Source organism: Bombus flavifrons, chromosome 2 (genome assembly GCF_040668555.2).
Source record: "Bombus flavifrons isolate JBK064 chromosome 2, iyBomFlav1_principal, whole genome shotgun sequence".
Classification (NCBI taxonomy): domain Eukaryota; kingdom Metazoa; phylum Arthropoda; class Insecta; order Hymenoptera; family Apidae; genus Bombus; species Bombus flavifrons.
Genome location: NC_138443.1, coordinates 20,134,746 through 20,152,071, shown reverse-complemented (window position 1 = coordinate 20,152,071; position 17,326 = coordinate 20,134,746). Strand labels below are relative to the sequence as shown.

At 39.0% G+C, this 17,326-nt stretch overlaps 1 protein-coding gene across 1 annotated transcript in view; it reads left to right on the top strand.

The window, feature by feature from the left end:
* The first annotated feature begins 156 nt into the window (after positions 1-156).
* LOC138189742 (dynein axonemal heavy chain 1-like) overlaps positions 157-17,326 on the top strand; it is a 55,347-nt gene continuing 38,177 nt past the window's right edge. The window contains exons 1-24 of the mRNA XM_069131877.1: positions 157-1,085; positions 1,159-1,346; positions 1,806-2,080; positions 2,379-2,708; positions 2,819-2,942; positions 3,394-3,564; positions 4,186-4,537; positions 5,083-5,090; positions 5,325-5,540; positions 6,317-6,576; positions 7,230-7,698; positions 7,980-8,304; positions 8,676-8,807; positions 8,918-9,238; positions 9,369-9,546; positions 9,613-9,745; positions 10,016-10,561; positions 10,818-11,041; positions 11,192-11,434; positions 11,980-12,093; positions 12,253-12,508; positions 12,806-12,968; positions 13,088-13,198; positions 13,660-13,751. Of these exons, the coding sequence (XP_068987978.1) occupies positions 1,034-1,085; positions 1,159-1,346; positions 1,806-2,080; positions 2,379-2,708; positions 2,819-2,942; positions 3,394-3,564; positions 4,186-4,537; positions 5,083-5,090; positions 5,325-5,540; positions 6,317-6,576; positions 7,230-7,698; positions 7,980-8,304; positions 8,676-8,807; positions 8,918-9,238; positions 9,369-9,546; positions 9,613-9,745; positions 10,016-10,561; positions 10,818-11,041; positions 11,192-11,434; positions 11,980-12,093; positions 12,253-12,508; positions 12,806-12,968; positions 13,088-13,198; positions 13,660-13,751 (5,283 nt within the window). The 5' untranslated portion in view covers positions 157-1,033. The remainder of the gene's footprint in view (positions 1,086-1,158; positions 1,347-1,805; positions 2,081-2,378; positions 2,709-2,818; positions 2,943-3,393; positions 3,565-4,185; positions 4,538-5,082; positions 5,091-5,324; positions 5,541-6,316; positions 6,577-7,229; positions 7,699-7,979; positions 8,305-8,675; positions 8,808-8,917; positions 9,239-9,368; positions 9,547-9,612; positions 9,746-10,015; positions 10,562-10,817; positions 11,042-11,191; positions 11,435-11,979; positions 12,094-12,252; positions 12,509-12,805; positions 12,969-13,087; positions 13,199-13,659; positions 13,752-17,326) is intronic.

The window sequence follows — 17,326 nt, the reverse complement described above, 5'->3', positions numbered from 1 at the left end:
TATTGGAAAATCATCGAAATCGTCGAGGGAGTGATCTTTCGGCGACGATCGTTCACTCAATTTTCCGATCAATGTGTCGAATACGAATCGATAACGAAGGAAGGATTGATTTGTATTTTTTGATTTAGAAGCGTGTTAACGCCACTTTAAATATTAAATGCCGGTTTATGAGAAAAATTGTATACTGGTCAACTAGAATGATCAGCCATTCCAAAGGGGAAAGAACTGACGTATATATGATATTTCAATTTGTAATAATTACAGATTATCCGGTAGGGTTTCGTCTATTTGAACCAGTGGTGCGACGACTACTTACGTCCTTGCTGCTTATGATTTTTTCTTCATATAATATTTAGAGTAGTTCGTGTTCAGACAAACGTATATTGGAGAAGTTGAATGACCAGAAGTTTACTTAATAGAGTACGAAAGCGATTAAAGAACGAGTACGAAGCAGTAAAGCTTTGTTTGATCAAACGGACTATGTACGACAATTACGATCGTCGTACGATTATAAATCGAAGAGCGCGTAGGAAACACTCCGATTTTTCACGAGGTCGGTATTTCAAAACGTGAGGGGACACCGAATATCTATTTCGCATAATGTCAGCTTTATCCTGTATGTTTAGTCAATGATTTTATTCGCAATGATAAATTTGACGAGTTATAGTTGAAATTTAATGAGCATAGTAATTCCGATTTTTACTAATTGTTAACAAACGATATACACAAATTAAATAATGTCGGAGAAGATTTATTGAATCCATATATATATATATATATATATATATATGTATATATCGAACATTCTTGAAATCTATAGTTAAAGAAAACATCGATGAGTGACATAATGGACAAGTTCACGCTGAAATCGTATCTAAAGTGTGAAATTGAGGTTACCTATGTGGTGACTTTTAATGCCAACTGAGTAATACACGATTTACTGTTCTAATATTTGAAAAGTTGATGTTTACATAAGTTGTAACGTTAAAATTTGTTTCTTAAATGTAAAATAGATAATAACAAAAGTAAAACTATGGACGAACAGAATGTTAAAAGAAGGGGTTATTACTCGGAGATCGTGACGGGTAGGTGTGATTAACGATTAATCGATGAAAATATTTGAAAGATTCAGTGAAAATAATCAGGCGGTGCGTACAGGAACCGTGGAACATGCTGTGAAACCGGAAGTGGTGCTTTTGGCGACTGCGCCAAGAAGAACGGAACTCGCCTGGCAAGTTTCCACCGAGCATCACAGTGCTCGAGTCAGACAATTACAGGATCAAGAAACGTATAATATCCTGGGCGAAGCTAAAAGATGGATGAGCTTTCCAGAAGATAGATCAATCGTAAGCAACAGAAACTAATAGGGGGAGATTGCAGAGTGCTCGATAACGAATTATCGACGTGCTAGCGAGATAACACGAAAAAGTATTCCGTTCGACTCTATACCGATAACAAAATTCTTTGAGGTTCGAAGAAACGAATCTTGATTTTCTTCGAAGGAGGAAATTACGCGGAACAGATAATATCTCTGTTAAGAAACGTAAATAATCATAAAAGTTACAACAATGGGGAGCTACAATGCGAAGCTATCTCAATGAAATCTTTCCACTTATCCCGTATTTCCCAGAAATGAAAGCTGTAACAACAATAGAAAGGAATTTCTAGATTCTAGAGGATTGATCCTCGTTGATTTCGCTTATCATTATTTACATTTACATTTGCATATAATTTATCCTAACCACTATTATCATGGACTCTGGTTGGTTAAAAGATAAACAAGCAAACAAACATTTGTGAAATAGACGTTTCCGGCGGAGACGTTTGTCCCGAAAGTACAAATGCAGCAAAATGTGGAGCCCAAGCGAATTCCACGAAACGTCGAGATGGAGAGGAGACGCAGATTGTACAGGAATTTGAAAATCCAGGATGTTTTGGAGGAAATTGGTGTTTCACCGAAGCAAATGTTACCCCCGTCTGCCACATTGCCGCTACTAACTTACGAAGAGACATACGGTTTGTTCAGTACGGCGCATTTTCTTCCTTTGGAAATTTTTGACGACGAGGAATACGACTGTAGGTGCGCTATTAAAAAAGTTTAATGCTCTTAACATGCACAAGTTGAAATTACAATTTTAAATAGATTATAGAATGTAAATTAAGTTTTATACTTTTACGTTTTATTTATAAAACATAAGTAGGGAGGGGACACGGGCTACTATGTTTTAGGTTAGGTTCAGGCTACTATGAAAATACATACGGTGGTAAAGGTAATATCGCAATATCGAGAGGAAAATGTTAAAAATTAAATAAAAAATATTGATACGTTAAAATGAAAGAAAGATTTGTAAAAAAAAAGGGGAGAAATGCAATTGCAGGACGGTAGAAGATTGGATAAATCTTGGGGTGATCGATGGAACGCATTATCCGCTACCGGCTACCGTTTTTGTACCAAGATTCCGATCCGAGGACGAAATGTTTTCCCTCGAGGACAATCAGTTGAACAAGCTGTTCGCTTGGACCAACGCTGCTGTTACTCACTATGATCGCGAGAGGAAATTGTGGACAGTGCTCACGCTTGACGGCAGAAAGCGCAACTTTAAGATACCGAGGATTTACATTCGTCTGTTCGCCGAAGATCCAAGGATCTATGCGAAGAGAGTGGCGGCGGCCATTAAACATAGACGAATTGCCGAAGCTTCTATAAAGTATTGAGAAGTTTTAAATTTTTTATTACAAATTTTAAATTTTCAACTGATATACCATTTATCTATCTGAGCCGTGAATACTTTTAACGCTATTAAACATGCTTACGTAGGTATCATTTTTATTTGGATTGTATGCTAATGGAAGGCATGAAAACGTTGAACGAAGAAGAAAAAGAAACGATCGTTCGTTTGGCTACGAATAATTCCAGATATAAGCACAGATATGTAACGTTGGTACGTAAAAGATTTCATTCAGATTTCAATATATTTCAATATATTTCAATATACTTACGCAAAATATACAAGGAGTGGTATATACAACGTGATAATAAAAAAAAAAAAAAAATCAAAAGTAACAAAAAGTTTAAACTTAATATTTATACATTTAGTACAGACAATACCTTGTTTTCTCGCGCATTTCCTTGGATTTTTTCCACGCTGTTTTTCCATATACCTACGTTACACGGTCAGTAGCAGCTTTTGTGAAAAAGGCAGACGTATGTTTGCAGTGATCGTACAAGAGATCTGTAATCCGAAATTTTGACGGATTTGTTGATATTCCTAATATCGAACAATTCAATTTTCTTCTTCCACGTACTTCGCAAATAGACTGCGTACATTTCGTTTTCTAGAATATTTCCATTATGCAGCTACTGTATTTGACGGTAATCGCCACGTTTTTTAGCTGATGGAAGAAATTTGTCTGGATTACCAGCGGTCCATGTGCGATCTTACGTGGAGGCAGATGATACAGCAAAATCCGGAAATGTTTAAATTCGTCACGTGGATGCCCGATATCGAGGCCACAAGGGTGCCAAAAAAGGGCAAGATCGATACAGGCATGACGAATTTTCTGGTAATATCACTTCGTATGTATTACTTTGATAATAATGTTGAATTAAGCCATCTACATAAAAAAAGAAAAAGAAGAAAAAGAAAGAAAAAGAGGAATAGATTTGCATAAGACGTTTCTATAGAGATGTCTTAATTTGTCAAGGGGGGTAAAATATTGTCGAGTAAAATGTAGTATGGTGAAATACTCCAATCTATTTTATCCATCGTCTTTGCTCGTTCTCTTTTTCAAAGAATCATTTCATTGGAATATCGTAGCTATTAATAGACTTTTAATTTTATCGAGCTTACAGCAACAAACAAATTGAGTAACTAACTCTTTACCATTTTATTCTAATAAATAAACACTTATTGTAAGCTTAATTAGTGATTGCCAATTATAATAATATCAGGCTGGATGTATCACCAGTAAGATTGTCTCTATAATCTTTGCGACATCGATTAAAAATAGTAATTGAAAGATGTAATTTATCGATTGATGCTTGTTTGCCGGTGCCAATTTTCTATTCTCATTGAATTGTAAATAATTAAAAATTTTCTGGATCGTAAAGATCGCTAGAGAATATACATTTATCGAGTTCAGAATTTCGAGTCTCAAGTATAAAAATAATGAATTTCGATTTAGAAAGTGAGGCAACGTACACACTGGATAACGTTGTACGTTCACGAAGAAGTATACCAAGCTATGGCGTGCGTCATGGCGGAATGCATGTACGTATCCTCTATGAATTTATTCGCTACTTCTTATGGCAAACAAATAAGACTGTTGGAGTTCGAGGATCTGCAAAGCCAAGCCATCCTTACGGTTATTAAGTATTTGAAAGAGCCGTGGTTGGAAAAAATTACGCAGTCGGTTAGGATGTGCTTGAGGGATCTTGGAAAGGGTTGGTTTAATCTCGAACAGAAGAATCACCGGGTGTACGATGTGATGAAATTGAAACGTTTCATGAATCTCACCACTCTTTGTATGCAGGTACGTATTTAACAGGTGTAATCGGTCGAGAAGATAGAGTTGATGAAAATTTTCTATTATTTTGATTTTTTTCCATTATTATCACTGGATAAAATTCTGGATAAAAGAGAACTTGTAGGTTTATATTAATCGATAATCATTTTGAAGCAGTCTTTCAAGTCAACTATCCGTGACAAAAAAAGATGTCGATTAGCGCATTAATAACAAATAACGAATAGGGATCGCTTTAGGTCTTAGGTGATTTACCCTGTCTATATGTACATAATATAATGATAAGTTTGACGGCTGTGTTTAATCTAGTTTGACACATTATTTAACACATAGACATATATGCACGACGAACATAAGTATTATCATATTTTCGACGGCATTTGCACGATAAATTGCGATTATATTCCTAGAAGTTTAACAAATTGTTACTGCGCTCTAACAACAGATACACATATCGGGGCGTAACGAGCAAGCATAAACATGCTTCTCAAATCGTAAATATCTAAATCGTAAATATCATGTAGCAGTTTATTCGAAATAAAGGCGGTGTATTAATAGGGATGAAAGTAAAAATACAAAGTAAAAACATGTTTTCACTTAAAATGATGCTATTATGCCGCTATGTCTTTATACACGTGCATAGAGAAATACACGAGAAAGTCGTACAAAAGTGTTTCTTTACTTTTTTCACACCAGATTTCTATCCATCGTACCATATTCATTTTGTATACAGGTATTAGTTTATAAGTTTAAGTTTTATAAGTTAAGTTTTATAAGCTAATTTACTGGTCTGTAAGTAGTATGCGTTGCGTGTTTTGGTGGAAAATTCGATCAAATTATACGGAGAGATCTTGGAAAGACCAGCGTTGTGTGTCTTGGACGTAGAGGAGTCATTCGCTTGGGGAGACGATCTCATTGATACCCAATTTAAGCCTGCTGCCAATCCCATCTTCCTCATTGATCTTCAAATGGACGAACAGAAAGCATATTACACGACAAATCCAGACAAATTTGTAGTAGGTGCATTTCCGTTCTATCGCTCGAACGACATTGTTTTTCATTCGATAAAAGCAGACGTTTAAAAAACACAAACGAGATGTATCGCGATGCAGTCAGATAGTCGCGACTTTCCTTTTCCTTTTTCTTTGAAATTGTTTATTTTAAATGTTTCTATTTGTTGCTACGAATATTTATATTCCTTCTGTCCTCTGTGTCATGACTTAAATCGTATACTATAATGGTATAATATATATCTGTGGTATATAGTATTATGACATGGTATACTACAGTATATATAGTGGACCGCGTTTTAGTGTATTATTTAGTGTATTAAATGATATATCCTGTTCTTGTCATACGTATATCTATCGTTGGAAATATTAAATTCGATCGAAATTGAGGACGGTAAATTATTGAAATTATTTTAATCGTCAAATTTCAATCGGCAATTAGACAACTTTATTAAGGCGAAACTTTATTAATACGAAACATTTGAAAAGTGCAAGTTGTCTAAACAATTCTGCAGAATTAAACAGAAAGCTAGAATACTTTTTATAGTATTTGAAAGGAACCAACGTACTCGATCGATGCATGGGAAGCGTCGTTTTTCCCGAACGAGAATCGTCGTACTTTTCCGTTTAGAATTTATCGAGCTGAGATCGCTCTCGGTCGGTACTACTCTGTCAGTTTGGAAAAACGACATTTTCTACGCGTCGAGTTAATGATTTTTACTTATCGAGGTTTTTCTTTGTTTAACGTTTGACGTTTAACGTTTAACGCGGATCGTTCGAAGGAAAGCATCGTGACTTTATACGACAACGCGCTCGCCGCTTGCCATCAAATCAGGCAACTACATCCCTTTCTACTTCCAAAGTTGAAGTTCCCAGCCGATCTTTTTCTAAGCTCCGTTGGTTTACTCGAAGACGAGGTATGCAAAGTTCGCGACCGATTGACTATAGCTTACAAAAGATCAACGATACCGTTAAGAGCGTACGTGAAGGAATACAGCCGATATCAGTCGTTCTTCAATCTCGACATCCCGCAGTACATCGAGTGAGTATTCGGTGATCAAAGTTTTTCAATTTCGCGTAATAAAGTTCAAATATCATATGAAAATTTTCTTAGAGCGTTTATACGGTTACTTCGAACGATACAAAAATTTCGTTTAAAATTCGTTGTTCATCCGGATGAGAATCCGATTAGAACTCCGGTAATGTTATTCTAGTTAAATCCTCTTTATTTTATACGATATTTATGAAATAGCGTAGTACGCTGTTCCAATGTTTAGACGAACAAACATTACTTAATAGAGAGCGTCGTTGAGTCACGTTCGATGATCATGCTTTAGTTACTTTCGTGACAATTAATCAACCATCTTTTAGCGAAATATCGAATAAATAGAATCGTATTACAGATATAATGAAATATTTTGAACGCGTATCTATTTAAAATTTCATATAATAGACGATAGATGGTGGAATTGTTACGAAATTATAAATGGTGTGGTGGTAACTGGAAAGATGGTGAAGAAAGTATGTCGCTCTGACAATGTAAAATATAGAAACGCGGTATTGGTTTGAATAGAGAAGAGAAGCGGATCGAGAACGGTGATCAGTTTGGTGCAAGTTTCTATCGAAATCGAACGCGTACTACGTTTTTGACGAAAAGAACGGTTGGCTAAATAAAATTTCATACGGATGTTGAAGGGCGTACAAGCAGGAGGAGCTTAGCACGGCGGAGATAAAGGAGGAAATTGCGTTTCATATGACGATGAAGCAGAATTTGCAAGCGACTTTACCCAATACCATTGCCATCGGTCCGTTTCTAGCGAACGTTCGCCCTTTGAAGGATTTGCTGATGCGGAAACGGCACGAGTGTGCCACAGAATTGCTCGTTATGTTGACGGAGAAGTTACGAACGGAAGTCGACGATATCTTGGAAGAATACACGCAGATAAGGTACAAATTGAGGGAAGTGCCGCAGAGTATCGAGCATATATTCGAGATACGCGACTGGATGGAAACTATACCGCTCCGAGTGCAGAATCTCGACGAGAGGATGGACGTATTGAAGTTGGATTTTGATATTCTCGACGGATTTCTATGGAACATATCGGACGAAGACTTCCATGCCAAGTGGGAAGTGATCGGTTGCCCTCTTCAAATTGAGAACGAGGTGATGAAAATGTTCGTATCGATCGGTTTAGAGGTTTAGCACGTTAGCGTGGAAAATGATTAGGATCGTTTAGGCGGCGCTATTTACTTGTTATAAGTTTCTATGGAGTAACAGAGAGAACGAGAAGATTCGGTTCAGCGAGAGTAGAACACCTACCTGGATGGTAAATCGAACGTTCGTTGGAAATATTTTTTCAACATTTTTCCCGACAACCATAAACGAGTAATTGAATTAGACACGGTGTAAATTCGAAATAAACGATCGGCTAAAAATTCGAACAGGTGCGAGAAACGAACGAACGGCTGATGGAAGAGCAGGAAAAGTTCTACAAAATCCAACTGCAGGACGAGGTTCTGCTGCAAGAGAGAATAGACACTTTGGTTGGCAACGTGGCAAACATCGCTCTTCAAACGGATATCAATCGTATACACGAGACTGCGCTCGATGCGAAACGAATCTGGAAAAGCATGGTCGACTGTCGGGAGATGGGTTTGTTGCTCAATGAACGGCAAAAGCTGCTCGACATGAAAGTGGTGCCATTCGATCATTTGCACAAGTTGATGCGCGACTTTGAACCTTACAGAAGCTTGTGGATCACCGCTTCAGGCAAGTATGCGATCATGAACCATAGCGATCGACTATCGACGACCGTTCGACGACTATGCTCAGAGTCGGTAAAGAAAGTAAGAAAGTTTAATCGACGTGGTCGAAATAGCTAGCCGGCTATTCTTGAAAATACGAAATTACTAAGACGGTATTATCGCTTCGCGATTCCTTCTGCCTTTTCCATACCGAAAATATCGCGTACGATGGCGAACACAAACGTGCCAGCCTGTCCGAGAAGTCAATTTTAATCAAATTCCTTGCCTTTCACCTTCTATTCTAAAAACTTTTACTTTCGAAGCAGCGTTCCCTCTGTCGAAAGTAAATTTCGTAAGTTCGACATCGTTGTCGAATCTATGCTTCGTAATTCGTAGACTGGCTCAAATGGCACGACATATGGATGGATAACCCGCTGATGAATGTCGATGGCACTCAGATCGACGTTCTAGTTGCTGATATGCATCGGGCAATGACTCGCGCGATTCGAACGTTTCAAGAATTTCCAAGTAGGTTGGAACAATTTGCTAGAAAATTAGCATGAAAATTAGCATCGGTTGTCACTTTCACTTGAGAAAGGAAAACCTACCGCTTTCAAGTAATTCTCCTTTTAAAATAGAGGTGCAAGCGATTGCGATTGCTATAAGGCAACAAATAGACGAATTCAAGCCTTACATTAGTCTCATACAAGCTCTACGAGATCCGGGAATGAAGGATCGTCACTTTGAGCAACTGAGCGCGCAAACTGGCATACAGATGGCTCTGAAGCCAAGCATAACGTTTAAATCGCTGTTGATGCTCGGTATCGAGGAGTTTGAAGAATTGGTAAAGACCGTCGCTGACACAGCAGCCAAAGAATACGCCACGGAACGGACGTTGAACAAAATGATCGAAGAGTGGGAAACGATCGTTATGGAGATACTTGCGTATAAAACGACTGGTCGGTACTTTTATTTCTTTCCTATTCGTTACCACGTATATCTGGTATACAGGTATAAAGTGGAATTTTATCGAGATTTCGTTTAATCGATGACGACACGTTGATCCGTTTATCTATCCGCCACGTACAGGAACGTATATAATAAAGGTGGCAGAGGAAACTACGATGCTACTAGAGAATCACATACTCGGCGTACAGCAGCTGGCGTTCAGCCCGCTGAAGACCGTTTTCGAGGACGAGATTACCGAATGGGAGTATAAATTAAAGTTGACGGAGCAAGTGCTGATTTTATGGATCGAAGTACAAAGGTAGGAGGGATCGAGCGAAAGAGCGAATCGTTCTTCGTTGAACGATAAGAACGTGCGCGATTACAGAGATTGGATGTATCTGGAGCCAATATTTACTTCGGAGGACATTAAGGTTCAGTTGCCGGTGGAGACTAGGAAGTACAATGCGATGGAACGCAACTGGAGACGGATCATGAAGAACGCCTATGAAAATCCCTATGTAATTTCAACTTTAATACACGTTGTCTCGTTTTATGCGATTTTCTCTAACTGTAACTGTCGTATCATCTTGGAACCGTTTCTTTTCTATTCTAAATACATAATCTTAAACGATCTTAATTACTCGTCGTTCGTATTCCTTTAATATCCTATTGGAAAGTAATAAACCGTTGGAGAAACGTGTAACTCGCTAATTCGTTTGTTTCATCGTCTTATCGTCGACGAACGTTTCGTTTCTCGAAAGTTTGAGCTAAAGACGCTATCGCGACAGGTTATCAAAATATGCCCCGACGTCAATCTACTGGAGAGTCTTCAAGAGTGCCAAAGTTTGCTGGAAGTAGTGCAGAAAGGTCTATCGAACTACTTGGAAATGAAACGACGAATTTTTCCTCGATTCTACTTCCTCAGCGACGAGGAACTTTTGGAGATCCTGGCTCAAGCGAAGAACGTGCAAGCGGTGCAACCGCACCTTAGAAAGTGTTTCGAGAACATTCAAGAAGTGAAGTTCGAAGAGGATCTACAGATCACTCGGATGTACTCTGCCGAGAGGGAGGAAGTGGTGCTTGATCCACCGATGTACCCGTTGAGGAGCGTGGAGTTTTGGCTGGGCGATCTGGAGACGGTGATGCGCACCACTATCAGAAACATCATTGGAACGGCTCTGCTAATCATCGATGTAATTCCAAGGAAAGCGTGGGTGTACATGTGGCCGGGACAAGTGACTCTCTGTTGCGGTCAAACTTATTGGACCGCACAAGTGGAAAATGGCATCCGTACCAAAACTCTCTCCGACTACTATCAACGACTGTTGGCACACGTAAGACACAGAGTCGTCGAGAATGAAAGTATAATAAATAAGTACTTGGCCACATTTCCTTCGGTTATACGCGGTTGTATATATATAATAATAATAATAATAATAATAATAATATAAAATATACGTATACGTTGTGACGATGCGTCGTTCATTTTATCTCTGGCACGATCCTAATTATTCTATTTACATAGTCAACTACAGAAAAAACGAATAATTGAAACGAATCGAATAGAATCGAATAGAATTTATCGCACAGATGGAGGATCTACGCGAATTGGTGCGCAGTCCACAAACGGAAATTCAAAGATTAATGCTGGAAGCGGTAATCACTATCGAGGTGCACGCGCGCGATGTGCTGTACAAGCTGTTACAGGAAAAAGTATCGAACGTGAACGATTTCGATTGGATATCACAGCTTCGCTACTACTGGGTGGATGGCGAGCTGAAAGTGCGTGCTGTGAATGCAGAATTTCCGTACGGGTACGGTAACTAACTGGAACATTTTTCAATTTTTATTTCAAATTTTACTTCTTATAACCCGCCCCCCCCTCTCTCTCTCTCTCTCTCTCTCTCTCTCTATACCTTACCTCTAAATCTAATGGGTTATTATTTATTGGAATTTGGTCGAAGATACGAATATCTGGGTAACACTGGAAGACTCGTCATCACCCCTCTGACTGATCGATGTTACTTGACGCTAACTGGGGCGTTGCACTTGAAATTCGGCGGCGCTCCAGCTGGTCCCGCCGGAACGGGCAAAACGGAAACCACCAAGGACCTCGCCAAAGCGTTCGCCATACAGTGTGTAGTGTTCAATTGTTCCGATCAGTTGGACTTTATGTCGATGGGAAAGTTCTTCAAAGGTCTCGCAAGGTAATCTCTGACTCGTCTGACCTTTTCGTTATATATTATTCTTCGCGCTTCTCCTTTTTCCCACTTTTCACCGCTTTTGACTTTTTCCACGTGTCACGTGTCGTAGTATCGTCTATAGGTTCGAGCAGATGCATGTACCTGTATGTTAAAATTACAAATGCCAGCGTACGTTCAACGATAAATTAATATCTCTACGTTATCGTCGATACAGATTAATATCTGCCCAGTGTTATTGGATTTTGTAAATTAAAAATACGTTAAAAATTGAAGACGGTATCTTCGTTTCGTATGTTAACCCCGTCGCACGCGACCACGCTGATACTCTAATTAATTTTATAAATTGAATTTAAATTTAATTAAAGGCAAATTTCATTTCATCGGATTCGATTCACAAAGATGTTTGTGTCATGAATGTTGAATTCGAGTAATTTCTGCGAAATCCTTTAACCATTTCATTTATCCAATTTAATTATCGTTCATTATCTCGACAACGATCTTTATTTATCTGCCATTTATTCCTCTTATCTTGAATATAACCACCGCAGTGCAGGTGCATGGGCATGTTTCGATGAATTCAACAGAATAGATATCGAGGTGTTGTCCGTGATTGCCCAGCAGATCATGACGATCCAGCAAGCGCAACAAATGCGAATGGACACGTGAGTGTCTATGATATCAGCTACAACTGACGCGAATTTTCCTTAATATAGTTTTAAATGGATAATACGATAATAATGACGAGTATGGCTCTCATTTCGACGAATGTTGCGCGTTATACGACGCGGAGAAGACCGCTAATTGTTCGCGATATTTTTCAGATTCGTCTTCGAAGGGGATGAAATCGTACTGAAGACATCCTGCGCGGTATTCATCACTATGAATCCTGGTTACGCGGGTAGGACGGAATTACCGGACAACTTGAAAGCCTTATTCCGTCCTGTGGCTATGATGGTACCGGACTATTCGCTGATCGCTGAAATTTCATTATTTTCGTACGGTTTTTCCGAGGCGAAAGTTTTGGCGGGCAAAATAACGACTACGTTTAAATTGAGCTCGGAACAATTGAGCACGCAGGTACGTTATTCTCAAGATGTTTAACGCGTTACAATTTAATTACACGTATTTAATCATTAAACGATTCATTTTCCGATCGCCGATCGATATTTTAACTTAAAATATCGATATTTTAAGTTGGTCAAAGGACGAGGTATTCAAGTTCACGGCACTTTCTCAATTTATTTTACTATTGCGTTAGTAGTTGGAAATTGTGTTTGTTTGCTCGATTTGGCGGATAGAATGGCGGTATCTTTTTGTTCTACGCACAGTTGGGAAGTTAAAAATTTGCGTCGAGAAATAAATATTTTTACCAAGGATCATTATGATTTCGGAATGCGAGCAGTGAAGACGGTGATCGCTGTGGCAGGAAATTTAAAAAGGGAACAGAAAGATTTAAACGAACAGCAGATCTGTTTACGTGCTTTGCGAGATGTGAACGTTCCCAAGTTCTTAAAAGATGATTTGACGCTGTTCAACGGTAATTTGCTGTAATTTCTTTTTCTTTCGCAAGTTCTCGAAAATCTCTGACGCTGTAATCTCACAATTTTTTCTATGCTCAACTTTCGCCGTACCACCTTATCTCCTTCGTTTAATTAGGTATCGTGTCTGATTTATTTCCACGTTTGGAGGAGAAACACGTAGACCACGGAGTATTGGAAACGCAAATTCGTGCAGCAATTGCGAGGATGGGCCTGGAAGAAGTTAACGGTATGCTACATATGTACATGTTTCGTTTCGTTAGTTTCGGATCGTTGCAGTTTTATCCAGCGTTCTCGAAATGATCAAAAATGTTATTTTTCGTTTCATTAAACTCTATTAATCGTTATTACGTTTCGTCGATCCCGAAACTTTATATAACACCGCTTAATCGTGTTTTCTTATTCAAATTCTATACATTCTTTGTAATGTTCTTTTTCGAGATGTTCTTGGTGAAAAAGCTGCTTCGCATCGACGTTGTCTCACAATCGACTCTTTGACAGTTGAGAACTTTTACTAAATAATTCGGTCGTCCAAATAACTCGAAGTTAATCGAAACGGAAATTAAAAATTGGACCGCACGTTTTCCCATAATAGCCGAATCTTTCGATAGAAGATCCGGCTCAGATAGAATTCCGTGTTCGAACGTGCTATAAGGCGATGATCGAAACGGTCGACGTCTTTGATTGCAGAATTCGTGAAGAAAGTTATCCAATTGTACGAGACGACTGTGGTGCGGCACGGATTAATGCTGGTTGGTCCAACCGGGTCGGGCAAGACAAGGGTAAGTGTTTATCCAAACTCGCAACAACTTTTCTACTCTCTTTCGTAACTACGTTGCAAAGATGTTGATACTCTTCTATAGATACAAACTCCGTAATTCAATATTCCTATTTACAAGGATACTTTTCGTTCGATTCGACTTCTCTTTTTACATCCTTCGATCATTCGATTAAATAAATACGATATATCGGCACAAAGTATGCCATGTACGATATTAATCCGTTAAACGTTTGAAAGTCATCCCGGTAAATCCAAGTTGTCCCCGGTATCTTTGGTATTTTTGTATCAACGTCGACATACGCGTACCAAAGGAAGGTTGTGTTTGAAAAATAATCGAAGAAACGATCATAACGCGCAACCGCAATCGCGACGACGTGATCTGTTAGAATACAAAGATTAAATTTTGTTGGTTAAAGATTAAAAGAATTTGTCTCTGTATTTGCTCGTTTTTTCTATCCTTTATTACGAACTTGCGAAGGATATTTTTCCAAACTCGTCGTTTTTAGAGAAACTCGCACGTTTCGTTGACGTCTTCTTCGTCAGACGTCCATTTTTCACCAACGGTACAGCGATGTCGGGCGGTGATCGGGAAACTTTCGCACCATTCGATCGCGCACAGGTGATGCACAGTTGCGCGAATAAAGGGCCGTTGTCGAAACGGTAGGCGAAAGGCAAATCGATAGTTTGGTTGTTTGGAAAGTTAATTTGCACGATCGATGGAACCGGTGTCGTCGATTAGTGAACGTGACCGTTGTTCGTTGAAACGATGAAAATGTATTTTATCGAAAAGATTATAACGGGCGGTGATCAAGCTGATTACGGCAGCTGATGATTCTACGTTTGCATCATGGTTTGTCTAATATCCGGTACGATGCAGGAGTAAATATTATAAAAAATTAAATTGAAATTATCGGTATGTATAAGGTTGTTGGAGCGTTCGCGGAGAGACACGATCGCGAGGAAGCGCACCAACGGGAGTCGTAAATTCCCGTTACGATTAGATAATCGACGCCACGAAACGATCGTTCCCCTATTTCGTTTAGGATAATAGAACTGGTTGAACCGATTATTCCAACAACTCGTAGACATAGACGGTTACGCTCGGTGTGTATAGATATAAGTTAAATGGATGACTGATCTAAGCGCGGAAAACCAGCGAAGAGACGTTGACCGATCCGAGGATGATAAACCAGCGAAGTTCGATGACCATGCTGTCACAGAGGAAAACTGTCGCTGGGTGTTGGTCGCCCCACCACCGATCGCTCGCGGCTGGAAATGACCGTTGAACGTAGGAAAAACCCGACCTTCCTATTTTTTACCTGACGGAGCGACAACAACCGTAAGGAACGTCTCGACTCGAATACGTTTTATAAGAATTAAGGGACCTAACGGTAAAATACAAATTTACGACAGTCGCTTAGGATTATTCGCCTCGACCGAGGGATGGATCCTGAGTTACGTAAAGAGTCACCGGACGTAACAAGGTATATCCGCGGTTTCTCCGACAGTACGACACGCGCGCATTGCCGTATTAAGATATAACATCGAAGAGCGTTGTTGTAAAAAGTTCGCTTTTTCCTCTTGAAAAATCAGTCGGAAAATCAGAGTAAAGCGACTGGTATCAGGAACACGTATTTCATTTGGTTCGTCGTAAATATAATAAAGACAGGTTGAAATATCGCCGAAACGAACAAAACAGTTAGTTAAATTAAAGCGTTCGAAGTAAAGAACGATGTAATATGAATTTTTGTCTTTATAGTATGTAGCAATTTTTTTTCATATCATGACGCACACGTATATCGGGACACGGTTCGGTTTTCGGTAAGTCGTATCTGGCGATATTGTACCGTGCTATCGATTACGCGAGACTCGCCCTCTCCAACAGGCTGCGTATAATACAACTTTGATCCCACCGCGGATTTCTCTCAAAGTCCAAAGATTAGTTGGGATTTTCTCGCGCGATCCACTCGACTACGCTGTCACGTATTCGACGAACTTTCGCCATCGGTTTGCCGACGTGGGCGGGAAAATCGGTAGCCGTTGATCTAACCCGTTACGTTATTTCTTCGCCGTAAGAATCTTTAGACACGTCGATCTTTCGGATGAGTAGACTTACTCGCAAGGCGTAAGGACGTTCTTAGTAAGGCGTAAGGCGCAGGGGGAAAGAGAAAGTTTGATAAATATGGTGCGCGATGCGAAAGGAAAGATAGATGGAATCTTTTTAGTAGAATTATCGAAGATGATTGAAGACGAGGATGCGCATATGAGGTTTAAACTTACTAGTGAGGTGGTTCGACTTACTTGTAATATCGTTATCGCGTTAAACCTGTAACAACTTTTCTTCCTTATCTTTATCCTTATCTTTATGCTCTGTTGAAATGTTATTTTACCATATATGGAACCATATATTTCCCATTACATCGCGTAAATATCGATCGAAAATAATTGTTATTACAATTGTATCGATTAATTTCGATTAATTATTCGATTTATCTCAAAATAGAAGAATCGTAATTAATCACGTTGAAGAAAATTTTGTAGGAATTTTCACTGTCAAACGGTTTGTTCAAACAACAACGCGGGACACAAGCTGCGTTCCAAGTTCGAAGATTCGATAATCTCGACAAATTTCGCTCTCGAATCTCCGAAGAATCTTGCCGATTCTATAGAATTCCGTGACCGAAGTTGCCGAATAGTTACCTGTCCGATTAGTTTGTCCGATTTCGATGTCCTTGAAATATGTTGTCAGCACGAGGCCAACGACTTCTTCTCGTTTCCAATCCAACGACTAAAATCGTTATTATTCTCGTACCACCGTGTTACGCTATTAGATTACCACCACGGTCACCACGGTATTCAACGTATTAAAACGAATGCCGTTGAAAGTCAGGAAGAAGGATGTATGTCAGGGAAGAGTTGCGCAAAACGAGATCGGCTAGGAGGTAACTATCTGGCAACTTGGCCGCTTTCCGTAAAGAACAAGAAAACTATATGGAATTTCATTTGTTACGTATTTGTACGCCGATCTCATGGAACGAGGTAATTAAAGTAGATCAGTCTGAATTTTTTCAGTGTCTTAGGTATATTTAAAAATATTTACCTTATATCTAACTGTCACGGTTAGTCGTTAGTCGAGATATTTACAGTAGCGATTCCTTTTACGCTAATTATCGGTAAATATGCTGTTCCTTGGAAATCCAGCCTTCGAACAACGCGAAAACGATTTCTACAACTCGATATAAAAAATAAAACAATTACCTAGGTATTTCGCTATTTATACGTATATAATTCACATAATTCACTAAAAAAATGCTGTTTGAAAGATAATACAAACATATCGGTTTTACGTTTTCTTTATCGTAGGGAATTTCGTATAAGCGAATTTGTCTCGTATCTTTCAGACATTCTATACGCACGAAATATCTACGGATATGGAATAAAAGTTGAAAAATTCAATTTACGTCGATTCGATCGCACTTGCGTCAACTTTCTTTACGTTTACGATACGCGAGTATCGAAGAAATCTGATAATACGATACGGTGTAAAGCGGAAACGCGGATTTGCCAGTTTTGTCA